This window comes from Anomalospiza imberbis, chromosome 22 (assembly GCF_031753505.1).
Source record: "Anomalospiza imberbis isolate Cuckoo-Finch-1a 21T00152 chromosome 22, ASM3175350v1, whole genome shotgun sequence".
In the NCBI taxonomy this organism is placed as follows: domain Eukaryota; kingdom Metazoa; phylum Chordata; class Aves; order Passeriformes; family Viduidae; genus Anomalospiza; species Anomalospiza imberbis.
Genome location: NC_089702.1, coordinates 6,456,633 through 6,475,657, shown reverse-complemented (window position 1 = coordinate 6,475,657; position 19,025 = coordinate 6,456,633). Strand labels below are relative to the sequence as shown.

The 19,025-nt window shown below is 50.0% G+C and overlaps 1 protein-coding gene across 2 annotated transcripts; it reads right to left on the bottom strand.

Moving 5' to 3' along the window:
• Positions 1–6,405: 6,405 nt before the first annotated feature.
• Positions 6,406–16,492, bottom strand: SENP1 (SUMO specific peptidase 1). 2 transcript variants are annotated; one of them, XM_068212476.1, is made up of 16 exons: positions 16,224–16,492; positions 15,455–15,527; positions 15,248–15,344; positions 14,620–14,755; positions 14,284–14,387; positions 13,805–14,040; positions 13,432–13,486; positions 13,238–13,276; positions 13,041–13,125; positions 12,511–12,663; positions 11,297–11,428; positions 9,743–9,946; positions 8,904–8,983; positions 8,322–8,406; positions 7,931–8,023; positions 6,406–7,234 (listed from the first exon to the last, which is right to left on the bottom strand). In XM_068212476.1, the coding sequence occupies exons 1-16, from the start codon at positions 16,296–16,298 to the stop codon at positions 7,172–7,174; spliced, it is 1,710 nt and encodes a 569-aa protein (XP_068068577.1). In that variant the 5' UTR covers positions 16,299–16,492; the 3' UTR covers positions 6,406–7,171. The 2 variants fall into 2 exon arrangements, with proteins under 2 accessions (XP_068068577.1, XP_068068576.1); XM_068212475.1 differs by having other exon boundaries at positions 7,931–8,026; positions 16,224–16,474.
• Positions 16,493–19,025: the final 2,533 nt, after the last annotated feature.

Genomic DNA, 19,025 nt, shown 5'->3' with positions numbered 1-19,025 from the left:
AGTGTCACTGGTGACAGAGGTGACAGACACCGGTGACACTGCTGGCACCGGTGACAGAGGTGACAGACACCGCTGGCACCGGTGACAGAGGTGACAGACACCAGTGTCACCGGTGGCACTGCTGGCCCCGCTGGCACCGGTGACAGAGGTGACAGACACCGCTGGCACCGGTGACAGAGGTGACAGACACCAGTGTCACTGGTGACAGAGGTGACAGACACCGGTGACACTGCTGGCACCGGTGACAGAGGTGACAGACACCGCTGGCACCGGTGACAGTGGCGGTGCCACAGGTCAGGCCGTGCCCCCCCGGTTTTTCCGCCCCCGGCTTTGTCGCCTGGCCCCGGTCCCTGGTGGCCTCTCCCGAGCCCGGGGACAGCAGGGGACACGAGGGGACACCGGCAGGGGGGTGGGGGCAGCCGAGCGCGGGGCGCGGTCGGGGCTCGGGCCGGCCCGGGGGTGGCACCGCCCCGGTGTCCCCAGGGCGTCTTGGCTGTCCCCGGCCCGGTGCCACCACCCGGCCCCGTCCCGATGGGTTTGGGACTAAATCTGCCCACCCCAAATGCCCCAAATGCCCCAAATGCCCCAAATGCCCCAAATGCCCCAGGCTGGGCTCAGCCGGGCTCGGGGAGCGGAGGGGAATTCAGTTTTTGCCATTTTCCCCCATTCCCCCCCATTTTTATCCCATTTCTCCCCATTTTTACCCCTATTCCCCCCATTTTTTGCTCTCTTTTTTCTCATTTTGGCTCAAATTTTCCTCAATTTCTGCCCCATTTTCCTCCATTTTGCTCCCATTTTAACCCAAATTTCTCCCCGTTTTCACCTCGTTTCAATCTCATTTCTGCCCCATTTTTACCCCATTTTGCCCTCTTTTAATCCCATTTCCCCCCATTTCCCCTCATTTCTGCTCATTTTCCGTCCCATTTTTACCCAAATTTCCCCCCATTTCTGCCTCATTATTCCCCCATTTTCACCCCGTTTCTCCCCAATTTCTGCGCCGTTTTCCCCCAGATTTTCCCCCACTTTTCTCCCCATTTCCCTCCCATTTCCTCCCTTCCCTCCCGATTTTTCCCACGTTCCCAAACCTCCCAGTCCCACGAAAACCCCAAACCCAGAGAGGGATTTCTTCCACGGGGTGGGTGTGAGCCAGGAATTTATTTTTCCCTTCTAAAAGGACTTTTTTTTTCAACACAAAAACTCCCCAAATTCCCTTTTTTCCCCTCTGGCACCTCGCAATAACCTCAGATCTGGCCCCAAATATTTCCTCGGATCCTTTTGGGATTGAGGAGCGGAAAAGCGATCTTTGTGCCCCCTAAACCCCTCCGTTTTTACTTTTTCCTCCTAATTTCGCAGCCATTTCACTCCATATCTTTAATTGTCCCACAACATTTCCTATTAAAAAATTAATATCTAATAATATAAAAATGATAGAAACTTTTGAGCCTCTAATTGGTTTTTTAGGGGATGCGAAACCCCCAAAAATCCCCAATTTTGCGGCGGATTTGGGCGGAAAAAGCAATTTTGAAGGCCCCAAGCCTCACAGAAAACGCGATTTTTGGGGCGGATTTACCCCCTAAAAAACGAATTGTAGGGGACACCAAATTTGCTTTTAAACCCTTTAAAAAAACCCCAAAAATCCCAAATGAATTTTTCCATTTAGGCTCTTCCCTCCCCCTCCTTTCCCCGGTGGGAAAATCCCCAAAATTTCCTTTTTCATCCCATTTTTGGGGGTTTTGTCACACAGAGCCCCTTTGTCCCTTTTCCCCCTGGAAAGGTGGGAAGGGGCCCGAAATGGGGGAAAAATCCGGGAATTTTTGTGGGATGAGGTCAAAGCCTTCCCCCCCTCACGCGGCCTCTTCCTCCTCCTCCTCCTCCTTCTCCTCTCCCTCCTCCCCCTTTTTTGGGATGAAAAGGCGATTTTTTGGGAAAGGTACAAAGGGATCCTTTCAGGGAGCAGGGGGGGAGGGCTCAGAGCTCCACCGGGGATTTTTTGGGGGCTATTTTGATTTATTTTGGTTTATTTTGCTTTATTTTTTATTTTTTAATGTTTTTCTTGGGGATTTTTTGGCAGGTTTTTTTGTGTTTTGTAGATTTTGGGGGTTATATTCTGTACATTTTTAGGGTATTTTTGTGTATTATTTTTGTTTTTTCTTGGGGCTTATGTATTTATTGAATATTTTTTATATTGTTTGCCTATTTTTCAAATATTGCTTGGAATATTTTGGATATTTTTGTGAATATTTGTATATTTTTGGGGTACTTTTTGTGTATTTTTTAATATTTTTGGGGTTTTAAAATTTTTCAAAATTTTTGGTGCATTTTAAAATATTTTTGTGTATTTAAAAAGAATATTTTAAAAATATTTTGGGGGTATTTTGTGTGCGGTTGTTATTTTTGGGGCATTTTGGGGTGAAATGCTGGGAATTTGTGGCGAAATGCTGGGATGAATGGGTCTGGGGGATCCTTTGGGATTTTTCCCTGTCTCTTAAGGGATTTTTCCCGTTCCCAAAGCTGATTTTCCCCCTGGAATTCCCCTCGGGGTCACTCCGCATTATGGGGCAGTCACTTCACCCTTTAATTTTTTATGACCCCCCCAAAAAACTTGGGTTTTTTTTGCCCCATAAATGCTTGAAATTCAGGATTTTCATCCAACTCCAAACCCTAAAAATTTCCTTTTTTTTTTTTTTTTTTTTTTTTTTTTCCCGTCTGGAGCGAGGAAGAGGCGAAAAAACCCCGGGATTTTGGATCCTTTGATGGTGAATTCTCCCATCCCCCCATCCCCAAAAAAAAACCCTATTTGGGGTGGCACAGAGCCAGGGCCCCAAAAGCCACGGGGACAAAGCCGCCCCTGTGTCCCAGAACCGGAAAAATCCCAAAAAATAAATAAATCCGGGAAAAAAAAATTTAAAAAAACCACCAAAAACACCCAAAATCCCAAAAAAACCCCGACCCTAAAAGAGATTTTTTGATGGGGGCTGGGCTGAGGGTCCCAAGGTTTGAAGGGAGATCGGGTTCGGGGATTTTTTTGGGGATTTTTGGGGTTTTTTTTGGGGATTTTTTTTTTGCTTTAGGGCGAAACTAGAAAAAAAGCCCAGCGGGGCTGTGGGTTAATTAATTAATTAATGAGGGCTCAGGCCTGTGGGGGATTAATGGGGTCGGGGTCGTTAGGAGGAATTAGGATCAGGAGGCTCCTGGAGTGTGAGGACCCTGCTCCTGTTCCAGGTTAAAAATGGCCCCAAACTCCCCCAAATCATCCCAAAATTGGGGTTTTGGGGGAGCAGCCCTGACCTGGAGGGTTGGGGGTGAAAAATCACCCCAAAGTCACCTCCAAAATTACTCCAAAGTGACCCCAAAATTGGGGGGTTAAATTGAGGGTTAAAATGCCCTGCTTGGGATTTGGGGTTAAAAATGGCCCAAAATGACCCAAAAATGTCCCAGAATGGCCCAAAAATGCCCCATAATGACCCAAAAATGCCCCAAAAATGCCCCAAAATGACCCAAAAATGCCCCAAAATTGCCCCAAAATGCCCCAAAATGACCGGGAAATGACCCAAAAATGCCCCAAAATGCCCCAAAATGACCCAAAATGACCCCAAAATGACCCAAAATCCCCTAAAATGACCCAAAATGTCCCAAAAATGCCCCAAATGACCCCAAAATGACCCCAAAATGTCCCAAAATGTCCCAAAAATGCCCCAAAATGGCCCCAAAATGACCCAAAAATGACCCAAAAATGACCCAAAAATGCCCCAAAATGACCCCAAAATGACCCAAAAATGACCCAAAAATGCCCCAAAATGACCCCAAAATGCCCCAAAATGACCCAAAAATGCCCCAAAATGACCCCAAAATGCCCCAAAATGACCCATATTGTCGTTTTGGGGGGGGGGGGGGGTAGCTCAGACCTGGCTGGATTTGGGGTTAAAAATGCCCCAAAATGCCCCAAAATGTCCCAAAAATGCCCCAAAATGCCCCAAAATTACCCAAGATGACGCAAAAAGGACCCCCAAATGACCCCAAAATGCTCCAAAATTACCCAAAATTCCCCAAAATGCCCCAAAAATGCCCCAAAATGCCCCAAAATGCCCCAACCCGGGGCTCGGAGGGGCAGCGCTGAGCTCTGGGCTGTCCCGGCGCAGAATTTGGGGTCCCGGCCCGGAATTGTGGGGAACCTTTCCCGGATTTGGGGCATTTGCGTCTGATTTTGGGACCGGGGGGCACCTTTTGCGGTTTGGGGCATTCTTCTGAGATTTTGGGGCATTTTTCCGAGATTTTGGGGCATTTTCTGGGATTTTGGGCCATTTTCTAGGGGTTTGGGTCATTTTCTCAGGATTTTGGGCCATTTTAAAGAATTTTGGGGCATTTTCCCGGGATTTTGGGTCATTTTCTCAGGATTTGGGGCGTTTTCTCAGGATTTTGGGTTGTTTTCTCAGGATTTTGGGGCGTTTTCTCAGGATTTTGGGTCATTTTCTCAGGATTTGGGTCATTTTCTCAGGATTTGGGGCATTTTCTCGGGATTTTGGGGCATTTTCTCAGGATTTTGGGGTGTTTTCTCAGGATTTGGGGTGTTTTCTCAGGATTTGGGGTGTTTTCTCAGGATTTGGGGCGTTTTCTCAGGATTTGGGTCATTTTCTCAGGATTTTGGGTCATTTTCTCAGGATTTGGGGCGTTTTCTCGGGATTTTGGGTCATTTTCTCGGGATTTTGGGTAATTTTCTCAGGATTTGGGGTGTTTTCTCAGGATTTGGGGCGTTTTCTCGGGATTTTGGGGCGTTTTCTCGGGATTTTGGGTCATTTTCTCAGGATTTGGGGTGTTTTCTCAGGATTTGGGGTGTTTTCTCAGGATTTGGGGCGTTTTCTCGGGATTTTGGGGCGTTTTCCCGGTTCTCGGGGCGCCGCCGCCTCCCCCGGGCAGCACAGGGGCTCCGTGTCCCGGAATTTTGGGGTTTTTGGGATCCCGGGATTCCCGGGAGAGCCGAGCTCTGCCCGGCCCCACAAAGCGCGCGTTCATCCCAAATCCCGCTTTTTGGGGGAATTTTTGGAAAAATAGCGACGGACCCAGCGGGGGGGAGGGGCGCGAAGGGACCTTTGCCACCGGGGGGGGAAATTCCTGGTGGGATCTGGGGGGGTCCCGGGGAATTTGGGGGCATTTTCTGATGGATTTTGGGGCATCCCCCCTGGATCTCTGGGCACCTACCTCAGATTTGGGGCATCCTCCCGGATTTTGAGGCATCTTCGCTGGATTTTGGAGCTTTCCTCCGGATTTGGGGTCATTTTCCCTGGGTTTTGAATAATTTTCCCTGGATTTTGGGGCATTTTCCCTGGGTTCTGAATAATTTTCCCTGGATCTGAGGTAATTTTCCCTGGGTTTTGAATAATTTCCCTTGGATTTTGGGGCATTTTCCCTGGGTTTTGAATAATTTTCCCTAGGTTTTGAATAATTTTTCTTGGATTTTGGGGCATTTCCCCTGGGTTTTGGATAATTTTCCCTGGGTTTTGAATAATTTTCCCTGGGTTTTGGGGCATTTTCCCTGAGTTTTGAATAATTTTCCCTGGATCTGGGGGCATTTTCCCTGGGTTTTGAATCATTTTCCTTGGATTTTGGGGCATTTTCCCTGGGTTTTGAATCATTTTCCTTGGATTTTGGGGCATTTTCCCTGGGTTTTGAATCATTTTCCTTGGATTTTGGGGCGTTTTCCCTGGATTTTTGGGGCACTTTCCCTGATTTCTTCAGCTGAGGATGAACAACCCCAAACCCTTTTCCCGGGATTCCCACAGGACCTGAACAATGCTCCACGGCACAAAATAAAATAAAATAAAATAAAATAAAATAAAATAACATAACATAACATAACATAACATAACATAACATAACATAACATAACATAAAATAAAATAAAATAAAAAATAAAATAAAACCTATTGCACATTTATAACCTGTTCGTAATTAAAACTCTTTCTTATCTAGCACAAAAAGCAGGAAAACTCCACAATTCCAGGTTTGGGTTTTTTTGTTTTTTTTTTTTTTTTTTTCAGATCTTTTATTTCAATAAAAGATAAAAAAAGTAGGAAACGAATCTGGTATAAAACAGGGGAGGGAATCTGGGATCCAAAGGGGCACAAAGGGCTGGGGAAAAACGGGAAAAAGGGCTCCAAAAATTCGGGAATTTGGTACAAAACTTCAGCTCCCAGCTCGGGAAAAAATAGAAAAAATTCCCAGCTCCTGCAGGAGAGGGAAAATACAAAAAGTTGGGATTTCCCCCCACTTTTCTTCTTTAAAAATCTTCCTTTCCACCAGGAAGAGCAAATCCAGAGGCTTGGGAAGCTCCAAAAAAATTCGGGAATAAATTAACCCAGGGAAAGGGGTGGGCAAAGCTCCCCAGATAAATCCTGGCTTTTTTTGGGGGGAAAAATTGAAGGAATTCCAGGATTTTGGGGCTTTTCCCACGGTTCTGCAGTTCCTGGGATTTGGGAGGATTTTTTTCCTGGAAAAAGTGGGAAAAGCAACCGGAAAAAGCAACAGGAGCTGCTGGCATGAAGCAGCCTGAACGGGAGGGGAAAATTCCTAAAAATTCTCCAAAAATCTCAGATTTTGCTCAGCTTTTGGGATTTATCCCTCAGAAAAGCAAAGTTTGGGTATAAATCCAGAGGAATTCTGGCATTCCAGAGCTTCATCCTGGGAAATACGCCCAAAGGCAGGAACTGGGGAAGAAGAAATGGGATTTAAGTAGGAATTATTCCCAGGGATCCCAATCCAGGTTTTCCCACAGATAAAATCCCTAAATTTCAGGAATGAGGTGAAAAAAGTGGGAATGATCCCCAAAAATTCCCTCCAGAAGCAAACCCTTCCCCTGCTTTTCCCAAATCTGGATTTCTCCAACCCAAATCCATGGAGGCGCCTCCCTTTTCCCGAAAATCCAGCTCCAAAAAGCCCAAAATTCCCAAATTTCCCCATCCCAGCAGATGGGAAAGCAGGAAGATCCACCCTGGAATCTCAAAAAAGAGGGAAAGAAACTCCAAAAAATCCCAACTGTGCTTCCAAACTTTTCTATTCCCCCCAAATCCAGGGGGGGTTTGGGAAGAGCAGGACCCGGAGTTCCTTGGCTGCGTCCCCAGGAGAATCCTGGGATTCTTCTGATCCAAATCCGTGGAATTTCAGGATTTTTCTGGCATCAGAGGAGCTTCCTGTGCAGGATTTCCCAGGCCATCCTCTTCCGGAAGTAGGGCATGTGTTGCTTTGGGAATTTTGGGGGGGAGAAATGGGGAAAAAATGGGAATTTTGGTCAGGGTTTGCTTGTCCGGGGGCAGATTCACAAATTTTTCCCCATGGCAAATAATGGAAAAGGGAGAAATTTGGGGCTGTGGGAATGGGGGAAAAAAATGGGAATTTCTTGGGATTCAGGCAAAAAATGGTGGAATTTACCCCAGACCTGGCTGGGATTTTGGGGAATTTGGGGTTTTCCTGGCACTGGGGGCCTGGGACCTGAGGGAATCCAGGAGTGTTGGGATCTGGAAATGCTGGAGGAGGGAAGTGGGATATCCCTGGGATTGTGGGAATGGGGAATCACCCAGGAATTCCCCGGGATTTTGGGAATGGGGAATCACCCAGGAATTCCCCGGGATTTTGGGGATGGGGAATCACCCAGGAATTCCCCGGGATTGTGGGGATGGGGAATCACCCAGGAATTCCCCGGGATTGTGGGGATGGGGAATGGTGGATTTGCCCCACATTTTGGGGGGAATATTTGGGATTTTCTCCGGCACTGGGGCTTGGGAGCTTTTCCCAGGGATTTGGGGACAATTCCCCGTGGGGCGGGGCTGGGAATGGCAAACAAGGTGGGAATTCCTGGGGATTGGGTGAGAAACACCCGGAGTTCCCCCCAGGTTCCACTGGGATTTCGGGGCTTTTCCTGGCCCCTGGGATGGGGTACCTGGGTGAAGTTGATGGGTTTGTCCTTGGAGATGCACTCGGCGTAGCGGCAGGCGAACATCCCGCAGTCGCTGCCGTTCATCTGCTGCGGGATCTCCTGGGGAAAACGGGAATCAGCATTCCCAAACCCCCCGAAATCCCCAGGGGCCAGGAAAACCCCCCAAATCCCGCTGAAATTTTCCTGCTGGAAAAGCCAGGCGGGCCCCAGAATTTCTGGCATTCCCACCTAAACCCTTCCCCTCGGCCCCGTCCCTGCGGAAAATTTCCCCTGCCAAGATTTGGGATTTGTTCCCTCCTTTTCTTCCCAGGAATCCCTGAGGGGGAAAAGGCCCCAAAAGGGCCGGGAATCCAAGGAAATCCTGAATTCTTTGGGAATTCTGGGCTGCCCAAACCTGGCTCTTCTTGCTCAGCAGGGCCCATCCGTTGGTGTCGAATTCCTTCCTTTTCTTATCCAAACTTTCCTGTTTCAGGTACTGCCTGTGGGAAAGGGAGTGGGGAAAGCTGGAATTCATGGAAAAACGGCAATTCTGAGGTTTTTTCTCTGTCTGGATGTTCCCAAAGGGATCCAGGGTTGGGAATTACAAATCAATCCCCCCAAAAAAATCTAAAATTGGATTAGGAGAGGCCTCATGGGGAAAAAAACAAGGAGAGAAGTCCTGGGATTTGTGGGAGGGAATTCCAGGGAAGACAAGGAATTTTTCACATCCTGGAAGGGGAGAATGAGCCTGGGAAAGGGAGCAAAAATGACCCTAAAGGAGCCCAAAAAATGACCCCAAAAGAGCCCAAAAATGACCCTAAAGGAGCCCAAAAAATGACCCTAAAGGGAGCAAAAATGACCCCAAAAGAGCCCAAAAATGACCCCAAAAGGGACCAAAAATGACCCCAAAAGGGACCAAAAATGACCCAAAAGAGCCCAAAAATGGGCAAAGTTGGTGTTTCCAAGGCTGGGGAAGCAGGAGTGGGATTTTACTCACAGCAGGATCCTGCAGGCCTCACTGTTGATCCCCCCCATGGAATCGTAGTAGGTGATGGTTTTTTTCCTGAAATCCACAACCTGCACAGAGAAAAATTCCTTCAACTGGGCAAAAAAATCGTGAAACCTCCTCTTGCAAAAAAAAAAAAAATGCAGGATATTTCACACCAGAGAAGGATTTCCCCCCAAGAATCCCCGTTTCCTGCTGTGTTTTTAATCCCTGAATGTCTAAACTAGCCTCTATTATTATTGCAATTATCATTATTGCAATTATTATTATTGTTATTATTATTATTGTTATTATTACTATTGTTCCTCCCATGGATTTACAAGAATTTTGCCCCACCTCTCAAGGCCCTGATCTGGGTGGTTCTCAGTGTTTTCCCTCCCCGTTCCCATGCCATTTGTGCTGGAAATTACCTCTTTTCCACGGAATTAATTAAGAATTCAAGCAGGAATTAACAAATGGAGGAGGTTTTTGCTAAAGGAGCTGAAAACCCCTGCAGGATCCCAGGAGCCAGGGGAGGGGATGGGACAAAGGAAGGGGAAAAGTGAAATATCTGTGGCCTAAATCTCTTTGACAAGAACCTGTGGCACCAGGAGCTGGTGGGAACGGGGAAATCAGATCTTCCCAAGGGAGTAAATTCCCTGAAATCACCTCCAGGCTGAACTTAAGGACTAAAAACCCCCCAAAAAGCCGCTCCTACCTTCGTGTTTCCCTTTAAACTCAGATTCGAGTCCCAAACACAGATTTTTCCCCTGTCAGCACCCCCCAAAACCAAGGAAATCTGAGCCCTAAATCCCAAAATGAAGCTTTTTCGGGGCGATTCAGGCACTCACAGCCAGGCACCAGTGCACTCCCAGGTGGATGGGCACCAGGAGCAGATCCACGGAGAAAATATCCACTTTTTTTGTCCATCTTTTCACAGCTTGGTAGCCCGCAGTCTTTAACTTGGTGAAGAAAAAGGTGTTGAAGGCGTGGACGGCGGGCAAATCCTTGTCCTTGCTCCTCTCCATCAGCAAATTCATGTAGAAATTGATGATCTGGGAAAAGAGACAGGATTTTTGATTTTTTAATAGATTTTTATTTACTTTACCAGGGCGTTTGGATGTGTGGCCCCGTGTGAATTTAGGGAATAAACCCCCCAAAAAGAGGATTTGCATCAAAACCTTCAAAAAAACCCAGGGGGATTTGCAGTAGCTCCACAGCAGTAAAACATTCCAGGAAAAAGCCAAGGATGCTTTAGGGATTCGCCTTTATTTAAATCTGTATTTAGGATTTACTTGTCGTTTCCCCTGTTCACATCACTCCCATCCTCCGACTGCCATGCCCCACACAGATTAAATTATTTTTATTTTATTTATTGTTTATTATTTGTGTAGTATTTATTTTCATTAATTATTCAGTATTTTATTTATTATTCATTATTATTAACCACTGAGTACTTTATTTATTATTTGTATTCATCATTAGCAAATCTCTTATTTATATTTATTATTATTTACAATTAGCAATGACTTTATTTATTATTTAATATTATTCAATATTTAGTATTGTATTAATTATTTTAATTTATCACTATTTATTATTTTAATTATTACTTATTCGTTTGTTTATTTAATATTTTGTTTATTTTTTATTATTATTATTTTGGTTATTATAATTTTGACGATGATTCTAATAATAATATATAATATTACTGTATTATTTATTATTTATTGGTTTATATAATAATAATAATAATAATAATAATAATAATATAATATAATATAATACAATATAATATTAATAATAATAATTTTTATTTATTTGTTTTTTTATTTATTGGTTGATTTTTATTGAATTTATTTATTTCTCATTTAAATGATTTCCTTTACGCGGGGGAGGTCCCGCACAATCCACAGATTGGTTGATTTTTATTGTATTGATTTATTTCTCATTTAAATGATTTCCTTTACGTGGGGGAAGTCCCGCGTGGATTTCCTCCTGCAGGGTGGAACCCCAAGCCACAGATTGGTTGATTTTTATTGTATTGATTTATTTCTCATTTAAATAATTTCCTTTACGCGGGGGAGGTCCCGCGTGGATTTCCTCCTGCAGGGTGGAACCCCAAGCCACAGATTGCTTGATTTTTATTGTATTGATTTATTTCTCATTTAAATGATTTCCTTCACGCGGGGGAACCTCCTGCACGGATTTCCTCCTGCAGGGTGGAACCCCAAGCCACAGATTGGTTGATTTTTATTTATTTATTTCTCATTTAAATGATTTCCTTTACACGGGGGAACCTCCTGCACGGATTTCCTCCTGCAGGGTGGAACCCCAAGCCACAGATCCCCTCCCAGCAGCCGCCCGCCTGTTTTCCCCGGGGGAACGGAACCCTGGGTTCGCACCTCGTCGTTGAGCCAGTTGAGGTTGTTGAGGGTCTGGATGTCCTTCCTGGTGATGGTCAGGCGGAACGCCTCGCTCAGCACCTCGTCCTGGTTCCCTCCGCGGAACAGGCTCTTGATTTCCTTCTCCATTTCCTGCGGGAAGGGGAGGCACAGCTCCTGCTTTTCCCGGCCCCAAATCCCCCGAGGGTTTTGAGACACGGTGGAAATTTAACAGGGTAGAAATCCAGTCAGACGGAAGGAAAATGCGGCTCTTTGAGCTGATTAGCATACGTAAAATCTGCTGTTTAGTCTGGTAACCGCAGCACCGACAAAACCGCCCCAGCTAGAGAAAAAGAACGCAAATTTCCAAGGCAAAGAAGTAAGAGATTAAAAACTCCTCAGAGCTTGAAACAGACAGCGCAGAGTGACCCAAGAGCTCTCTCTGTACTTTCTGACAAAAATAAGTACAAGTGTAACACACGTGAAATCAGAAAAGTGAATATGCACGAACCTATTGTGAAAATCATGAATATGTAAATTAGCTAGAGTAATAAAAAAGGATCGGGAGCCTTCGGGAGTTTTGAGGAGCACGTGTGTCCTCTAAAGGGAAAAGCCTGGCAAGGGAAAAGCCTGGCAAGGGAAAAGCCTGGCGCGTGCCCAGCGCTGGAAGTGCATACCAAATCCTACAACTCTACCAGAACTGTAAGGCTCTGATTTCTCACCCAGCACTGATTCTTGTCCCTCACGCCACAACCCCAGCGGGAGCAGGGTCCCCGTGCCCGAATCCCGGGAATCCCGCTGTGGCAAGCGCATTTCTCTCTCTCTCTCTCTCAGGATTTTTACGAAGGCGCACAGAGAGAAGCGAAAGAGAAAACAATTTCTATTTCTACTCCGTGTTTTTCCCTTGTAGAATGTGTTTAAAAAATTGCTTACCTAAAACAAACACCTAGTTAAATCACAGTAAATTGTGCAGGCCTGATGGCCAACCAAATCCACCCAAGTCTAAACTCCCAAGAACAGGGTCACAAGTTAAAAGTTAGTTAAATATAACAGTTAGAGAGAGTAGCACGCGGTTTTTAGTATCCTCTCTTATACAGCATGTTAATATATCATAACATAATTATAATAAATCATTCACCCTTCTAAAATAAGTCAAACATCATCATTCTTCCCATTAAGCTCACCAACACCTACGACATCCCGCCAGCTCCCTCCCCCCCGGCTCCCAGCCCCACCTCGGTGATCTCCGGGAATTCCTCGTCGCCCTGGCCCGGCCGGGCGCGCTCCGGCCCCTCCGGCCCCACGGCCACCGGGATCTCCTTCTCCAGGGGCACGCGCAGGTGCAGATCCACCAGGTCCTGCACGGAGCGCTCCCGCTCCTGGAGGCGCTGCGGGGTCGGACATTTGGGAGTGACACGTTTGGGATGGGGGGAAAGGAGGATTCGGGACCAGGAGAATCGGGGAAAACCTCTGGGGTCGTGGAATTAACCCTCCCAGAGCCGCCCAGCCCTGTCCCCAAGTGCCACATCTGTGTTTTTTCCCCATTTTCATGGATTCTGACTGCTTTTCCAAGCCCTGACCAGCCTCCCACAGTGCCAAAACTGCCTGTAATTTCCAATCTGGGACAACATTCCTTCTTTTCCTTGCTGTTAATCCCGGGACTGGGAAGAACAAAGGCCTAAAAAAAGTTGATTTCTCCTGTTTTTCAACGTTTTTTTCCCCCCACACTGTCCCAGTCCAGGGCGTTTTTCCATGTAATTCTCACCTGGCTCTGGAGCTGCAGGGCCAGAGCTTTCTGCTCCTCTATTTGCCTCCACCTCTCTCTGGCTCGGGAATCATAGACACTGGTCCTAGAAAAAACAGAATTTTAATGGACAAATGGATTAAAAAAAGAAAAATCAGGATTTTTCCATTTTCCACCCCAAAAATCCCAGGAAAAGCCAGCAGGGAATGTTAACTCACAGCTCTTTGATCCATAGCTCGGCCTGGAAAAAGGGGAGGCTGGAAAGAGGGAGAAAGGAGGGTTGGAGGTGACCAAAAATCCCAGAATTTCCCCAGAATTCCCTCATTTCCCAAATTCTCACCCTGTCCCTCTTCACTGCCACCTCCCCGTTTCCCTAAAAATCCCCAAAACTCCCTCATTTCCCAGCCCTCACCTTGGAGCTGGAGTCCTGGAATCCTTGACCTTGAGCAAAATGACGGAATCTGACCCTAAAAATGGGGAAAATTCCTGGATTTCTGTTCCCCTCGACTCCTACCCCAAATACTTCCCAATCCCGAATAAAAACCCCAGACTGGCCAAGGAATTTAAATCCCTTTCCCAGGGTTTGGGGTTATTTGGGATTTGGGGGATTTTTGCGATTTGGGATTTTTTGGGGTATTTCCTTTGGGAATCTTTTGGGATTTTTTTCTTTTTAAATTGATTTCAGATTTTTTGGCGGGGGGTTTATTTGAAATGTTGGTATTTTCGGGGGGGGGGCTTTTTGCCATTTTGGGGGTTATTTTCCTGGAATTCTCAGGAATCTTTACCTTCGCTCTGCGCCTCGGCCCCCGGCTCCTCCTCCCGCTGCTGCGGGGCCACGGAATTCCGGGGCTGGAACCCCCCAGGAAACCCCGGAGAGGGGCCCAGGGGGGGATTTTGGGAATTCTGGGACGGCTCCGGGGAATGTGGAACAGGACCCGGAATTTTGTGAATTTCCAGCGCCTCGGGATCATCCCTGGGAGCCTCCTGGGGCACGGAGGGGCCGGAACGGGGACAGCGGGAGCTGCAAAAAAAAAAAAAAAAACCCAGTTAGGGAAACTCCTGGGAAAAGACTGGAGATCTGGGATCTGGGGAGAGGTTTTGGGATTTTTTGGGGGATCAGGAAAGAGTTTTTAGCGAGGTTTGGGATTTGGGCAGGGTCTTTGGTGATTTTCAGGGATTTGGAGAGGGGTTTTGGGGGTTCTTTGGGATTCGAGCTGGGATTTTGGGGTCCTTGGGGATTTGGGGTGGGTTTTTTGGGACTCACTGGTGGAAGGGGAGCAGCGGGGAGGGTTTGCAGCTGGAGAATCTCTTCCCGGTCACCATCTGCAGCAGCTGCCGGTAAATCTCCCGCTCCTCCTCCCGCACCGTCTGCGGGGAGAGAGCGCGGAAGAAAACTCCGGTCAAAACCCCGGAATCCGCTGATCCCGAGGGATTCCCCCCAGACCCAGGCCTCTGCTGCAATCCCACCAAGGCAACGCTGACAAAAAACCCCAAGAGGTTGGGATTTAGGGCTGGAAAACGCCAGCAGCTCTGCCCGAACGCCCCGATCCCACAAAAGCCCCGGGATTCCCTGGGATTGCCCCATTCCCGGCCCCGTCACCTCCTCGGCCGCGCTCAGGAAGCGCCGCGGGGCCTTCTTGGGGCTGCGGCGGCTCCAGGAGGGGCTCGGGGCTGGCTTCAGGGGGAAAGAGGCTCCGTGGAGGGCGGATTTTCCCCCAAAAGTGCTGGAATTGCCGCTGCAAGGAGGGAAAAAACACCGCAGGTTTGCGGTGAGTCCTGCAAGTTGGTTCAAGACCCCAGATAAAATCACAAAAGGAGAGATGAAACGCCCCGAACTCCAAACAAAACCCCCCCCAAAAAAAACCCACCACCCCCAAAAACAGTAATCCCCAAACGCCCCAATTAAATCCCCCCCGCTTTCAAAAAGCCCAAATGAAATTAAAAAACCCCACCGAGAATCCCAAACCCCAGTGGAAAAAATCTCAAAAAGCCGCCCCCCCACGTAACCAAAATCCCAAATTAAAGCCACCAAAAAAATCCTCCCCCCCGCCCCCAAAAAAAAAGAAATTAAAACCCCCTCCCACAAAATCCCAAGATTTTGGGATCTCTCCAAAAAAATCCTAAAAATAAAAACCTCCCAGAAAAAAAAAAAGGTCAAATCACAGAACTCCAAAATCCCGAATGAAACCCCAACTAAACCCTGGGAATCCAGGATCTGCTGCACCCACCTGGAATTTTTCCGGGTCTCCAGGAAGGAGCCTCGGCTCCCCCGGGGCTTGGAGCTCCTCCACTGCCCGTTGGCTCCCGGGAATCTTTCCGGAATTTCTAAGGGGAAAAACACTGGGAATTCCCAGAAAAACCCGAACTTCCCCTTCTCCAGGGGTTGTTTTTAGGGAAAACCCCCCCAAATTCCAAATTCCAGAGGGAAAACTCACCTGGGGCATAGCTGAGGGAGCAGGAGGAGTTCCCAGCAGGGCAGGAGAAGCTGCTGAGTTTGGGGAGGAAAAACTTGGAGGGAAAAAAAAAAAAAAAAAAAAAAAAAAAAAAAAAAAAAAGGAAAAATTCCAGTATTTTGCCTGGGAATGGGAAAATGTCAGGGAGGAGTCCAGGAAAATTTTAGGGAAAAGGGAAGGGTGTTCCCAGGGCTGGCTGGGAATGGTGGCAGGACTTGGCAGCTCCTAAAGTCCACGATTCCCAAAAGTGACAATTCCTAAAATCAGTAATTCCCCGAATCCACGATTCCTAGAGCTCCCAGTTCCTCACGGCCGCAGCTCCCACAACTCCCGGTTTCTAAAGGTCGCAACTCCCAGACTTTGTGGAGGGAATTTACAGAGCAGAAAGAACCCAAGAGCTGCCGGGAAAATCCTGAATTCCGCAGCTCTGGACCCGGGCTGGGCCGCACCCTTGGGCTCCCCATTCCCGGCAGATTCCGGGCGGAATTCCCACGTCGGGAACCGGGAAAACCCAAAAAAAAAACCCAACAAAAACGGGCTTGGGATTGGACTTTTGGGGTTTTCAGGCTGAGTCTTCCCAGAGAAACCGCGGCTGGAAGTGTCCCAGGAGCCCCCTGGGACGGGGGGATTGTCCCAGGTATTCCCGAAATCCCCGAAATCCCCGAACCCGCTCAAATTCCACGAGGGAAGGAGCCGGGGCGGCTCCGGCCCGCTGGAAAAGGGCCCGGGAGAAGCGGCCCCCGCTCCTCACCTTGCTCTCGGGACCGAAGCCCTTGAAGGCCGGGCCGGGCCGGGCCCGCGCCGCCTCCCGGGCCTCCATCCTCATGGGGGGCAGCGCCGCCGCCTCGGCCCCGGGCAGCGGCAGAACCGGGCGCGGGAAAAGGCCCGACGGCGGCGGAGGAATCCGGTGTGAGCGCAGCGGCAGAGGAGCGGAGCAGGGTCCGGAGCCGCCGCCGCCGCCGCTTCGCTCCCCTCAGCCGGCCCGGCCGCCGGAGCGGAAGCGGAAATGGAACCGGAAGCGGCCCGAGCGCGCGCGGCTCTCCCGGGCTCCGCGGCGGCAGCGAGGAGGAGGCGGCGGAAGCGGAAGCGAGCGCAGGGGTGAGACGCCGCCGGAAGTGGCGCAAGGGCAGGGGGAGAGCGGCGCGTTGCGGGGAGCAGAGAGCGCCCCCGGGCGGCCAGGAGGTGCAGGGCGGCAGCGCAGGGAGGACGGGTCCCCCGGGACGGCGGGGGGACGCTATGGGGCCACTCTGGGGGGGTTTGACCCTATGGGGCCACTCTGGGGGGCTGTGACCCTATGGGGTCACTCTGTGGGGCTGTGACCCTATGGGGCCACTCTGGGGGGCTGTGACCCTATGGGGCCACTCTGGGGGGGTTTGACCCTATGGGGTCACTCTGGGGGGGTTTGACCCTATGGGGTCACTCTGGGGGGCTGTGACCCTATGGGGGTCACTCTGGGGGGCTGTGACCCTATGGGGCCACTCTGGGGGGCTGTGACCCTATGGGGCCACTCTGGGGGGGTTTGACCCTATGGGGCCACTCTGGGGGGCTGTGACCCTATGGGGTCACTCTGGGGGGCTGTGACCCTATGGGGGTCACTCTGGGGGGATGGGTGACCCTATGGGGCCACTCTGTGGGGCTGTGACCCTATGGGGCCACTCTGGGGGGGTTTGACCCTATGGGGCCACTCTGGGGGGCTGTGACCCTATGGGGGTCACTCTGTGGGGCTGTGACGCTATGGGGCCACTCTGTGGGGCTGTGACCCTATGGGGCCACTCTGTGGGGCTGTGACCCTATGGGGTCACTCTGTGGGGCTGTGACCCTATGGGGCCACTCTGTGGGGCTGTGACCCTATGGGGTCACTCTGTGGGGCTGTGACCCTATGGGGCCACTCTGGGGGGCTGTGACCCTATGGGGCCACTCTGTGGGGCTGTGACCCTATGGGGCCACTCTGTGGGGCTGTGACCCTATGGGGTCACTCTGTGGGGCTGTGACCCTATGGGGCCACTCTGGGGGGCTGTGACCCTATGGGGTCACTGTGTGGGGCTGTGACCCTATGGGGCCACTCTGGGGGGCTGTGACCCTATGGGGCCACTGTGTGGGGCTGTGACCCTATGGGGCCACTCTGGGGGGCTGTGACCCTATGGGGTCACTCTGGGGGGCTGTGACCCTATGGGGTCACTCTGGGGGGCTGTGACCCTATGGGGGTCATTCTGGGGGGCTGTGACCCTATGGGGCCACTCTGGGGGGGTTTGACCCTATGGGGCCACTCTGGGGGGCTGTGACCCTATGGGGTCACTCTGGGGGGGTTTGACCCTATGGGGTCACTCTGGGGGGCTGTGACCCTATGGGGGTCACTCTGGGGGGCTGTGACCCTATGGGGTCACTCTGGGGGGCTGTGACCCTATGGGGCCACTCTGGGGGGATGGGTGACCCTATGGGGGTCACTCTGGGGGGCTGTGACCCTATGGGGGCCACTCTGGGGGGCTGTGACCCTATGGGGGTCACTCTGTGGTAGGTGGTCACTCTGTGGGGTTGTGGCCCTATAGGGGGTCACTCTGTGTGCGTTTAGCCCATTACAGCCGGTCCCTACAGCTGATCCCGTTACAGCTGATCCCATTACAGCCGTTCCATTAGAACCGACCCCATTACAGTCAATCCCACCGTAGCTGGACCCTACAACCAATCCCATTACAGCTGATCCCACAACAGCTGATGTCACTGCAGTCCATCCCATAATAGCCAGTCCCTGCAGCTGATCCCATAACAGCCGATCCCATTACAGCCGATCCCGTTACCCCGATCCCGTTACTCCGATCCCATTACAGCCGATCCCGTTACCCCGATCCCGTTACTCCGATCCCGTTACTCCGATCCCATTACAGCCGATCCCGTTACCCCGATCCCATTACAGCCGATCCCGTTACCCCGATCCCGTTACTCTGATCCCATTACAGCCGATCCCATTACCCCGATCCCGTTACTCCGATCCCGTTACCCCGATCCCATTACTCAATCCCATTACAGCCGATCCCGTTACAGCCGATCCCGTTACTCCGATCCCATTACAGCCGATCCCATTACAGCCGATCCCGTTACTCCGATCCCGTTACAGCCGATCCCATTACAGCCGATCCCATTACCCCGATCCCATTACAGCCGATCCCGTTACAGCCGATCCCGTTACTCCGATCCCATTACAGCCGATCCCATTACAGCCGATCCCGTTACCCCGATCCCGTTACTCCGATCCCGTTACAGCCGATCCCGTTACAGCCGATCCCGTTACTCAATCCCATTACAGCCGATCCCGTTACAGCCGATCCTGTTACTCAATCCCATTACAGCCGATCCCGTTACCCCGATCCCGTTACTCCGATCCCATTACAGCCGATCCCGTTACTCCGATCCCGTTACAGCCGATCCCGTTACCCCGATCCCGTTACTCCGATCCCATTACAGCCGATCCCGTTACAGCCGATCCCATTACAGCCGATCCCGTTACCCCGATCCCGTTACAGCCGATCCCATTACAGCCGATCCCGTTACTCCGATC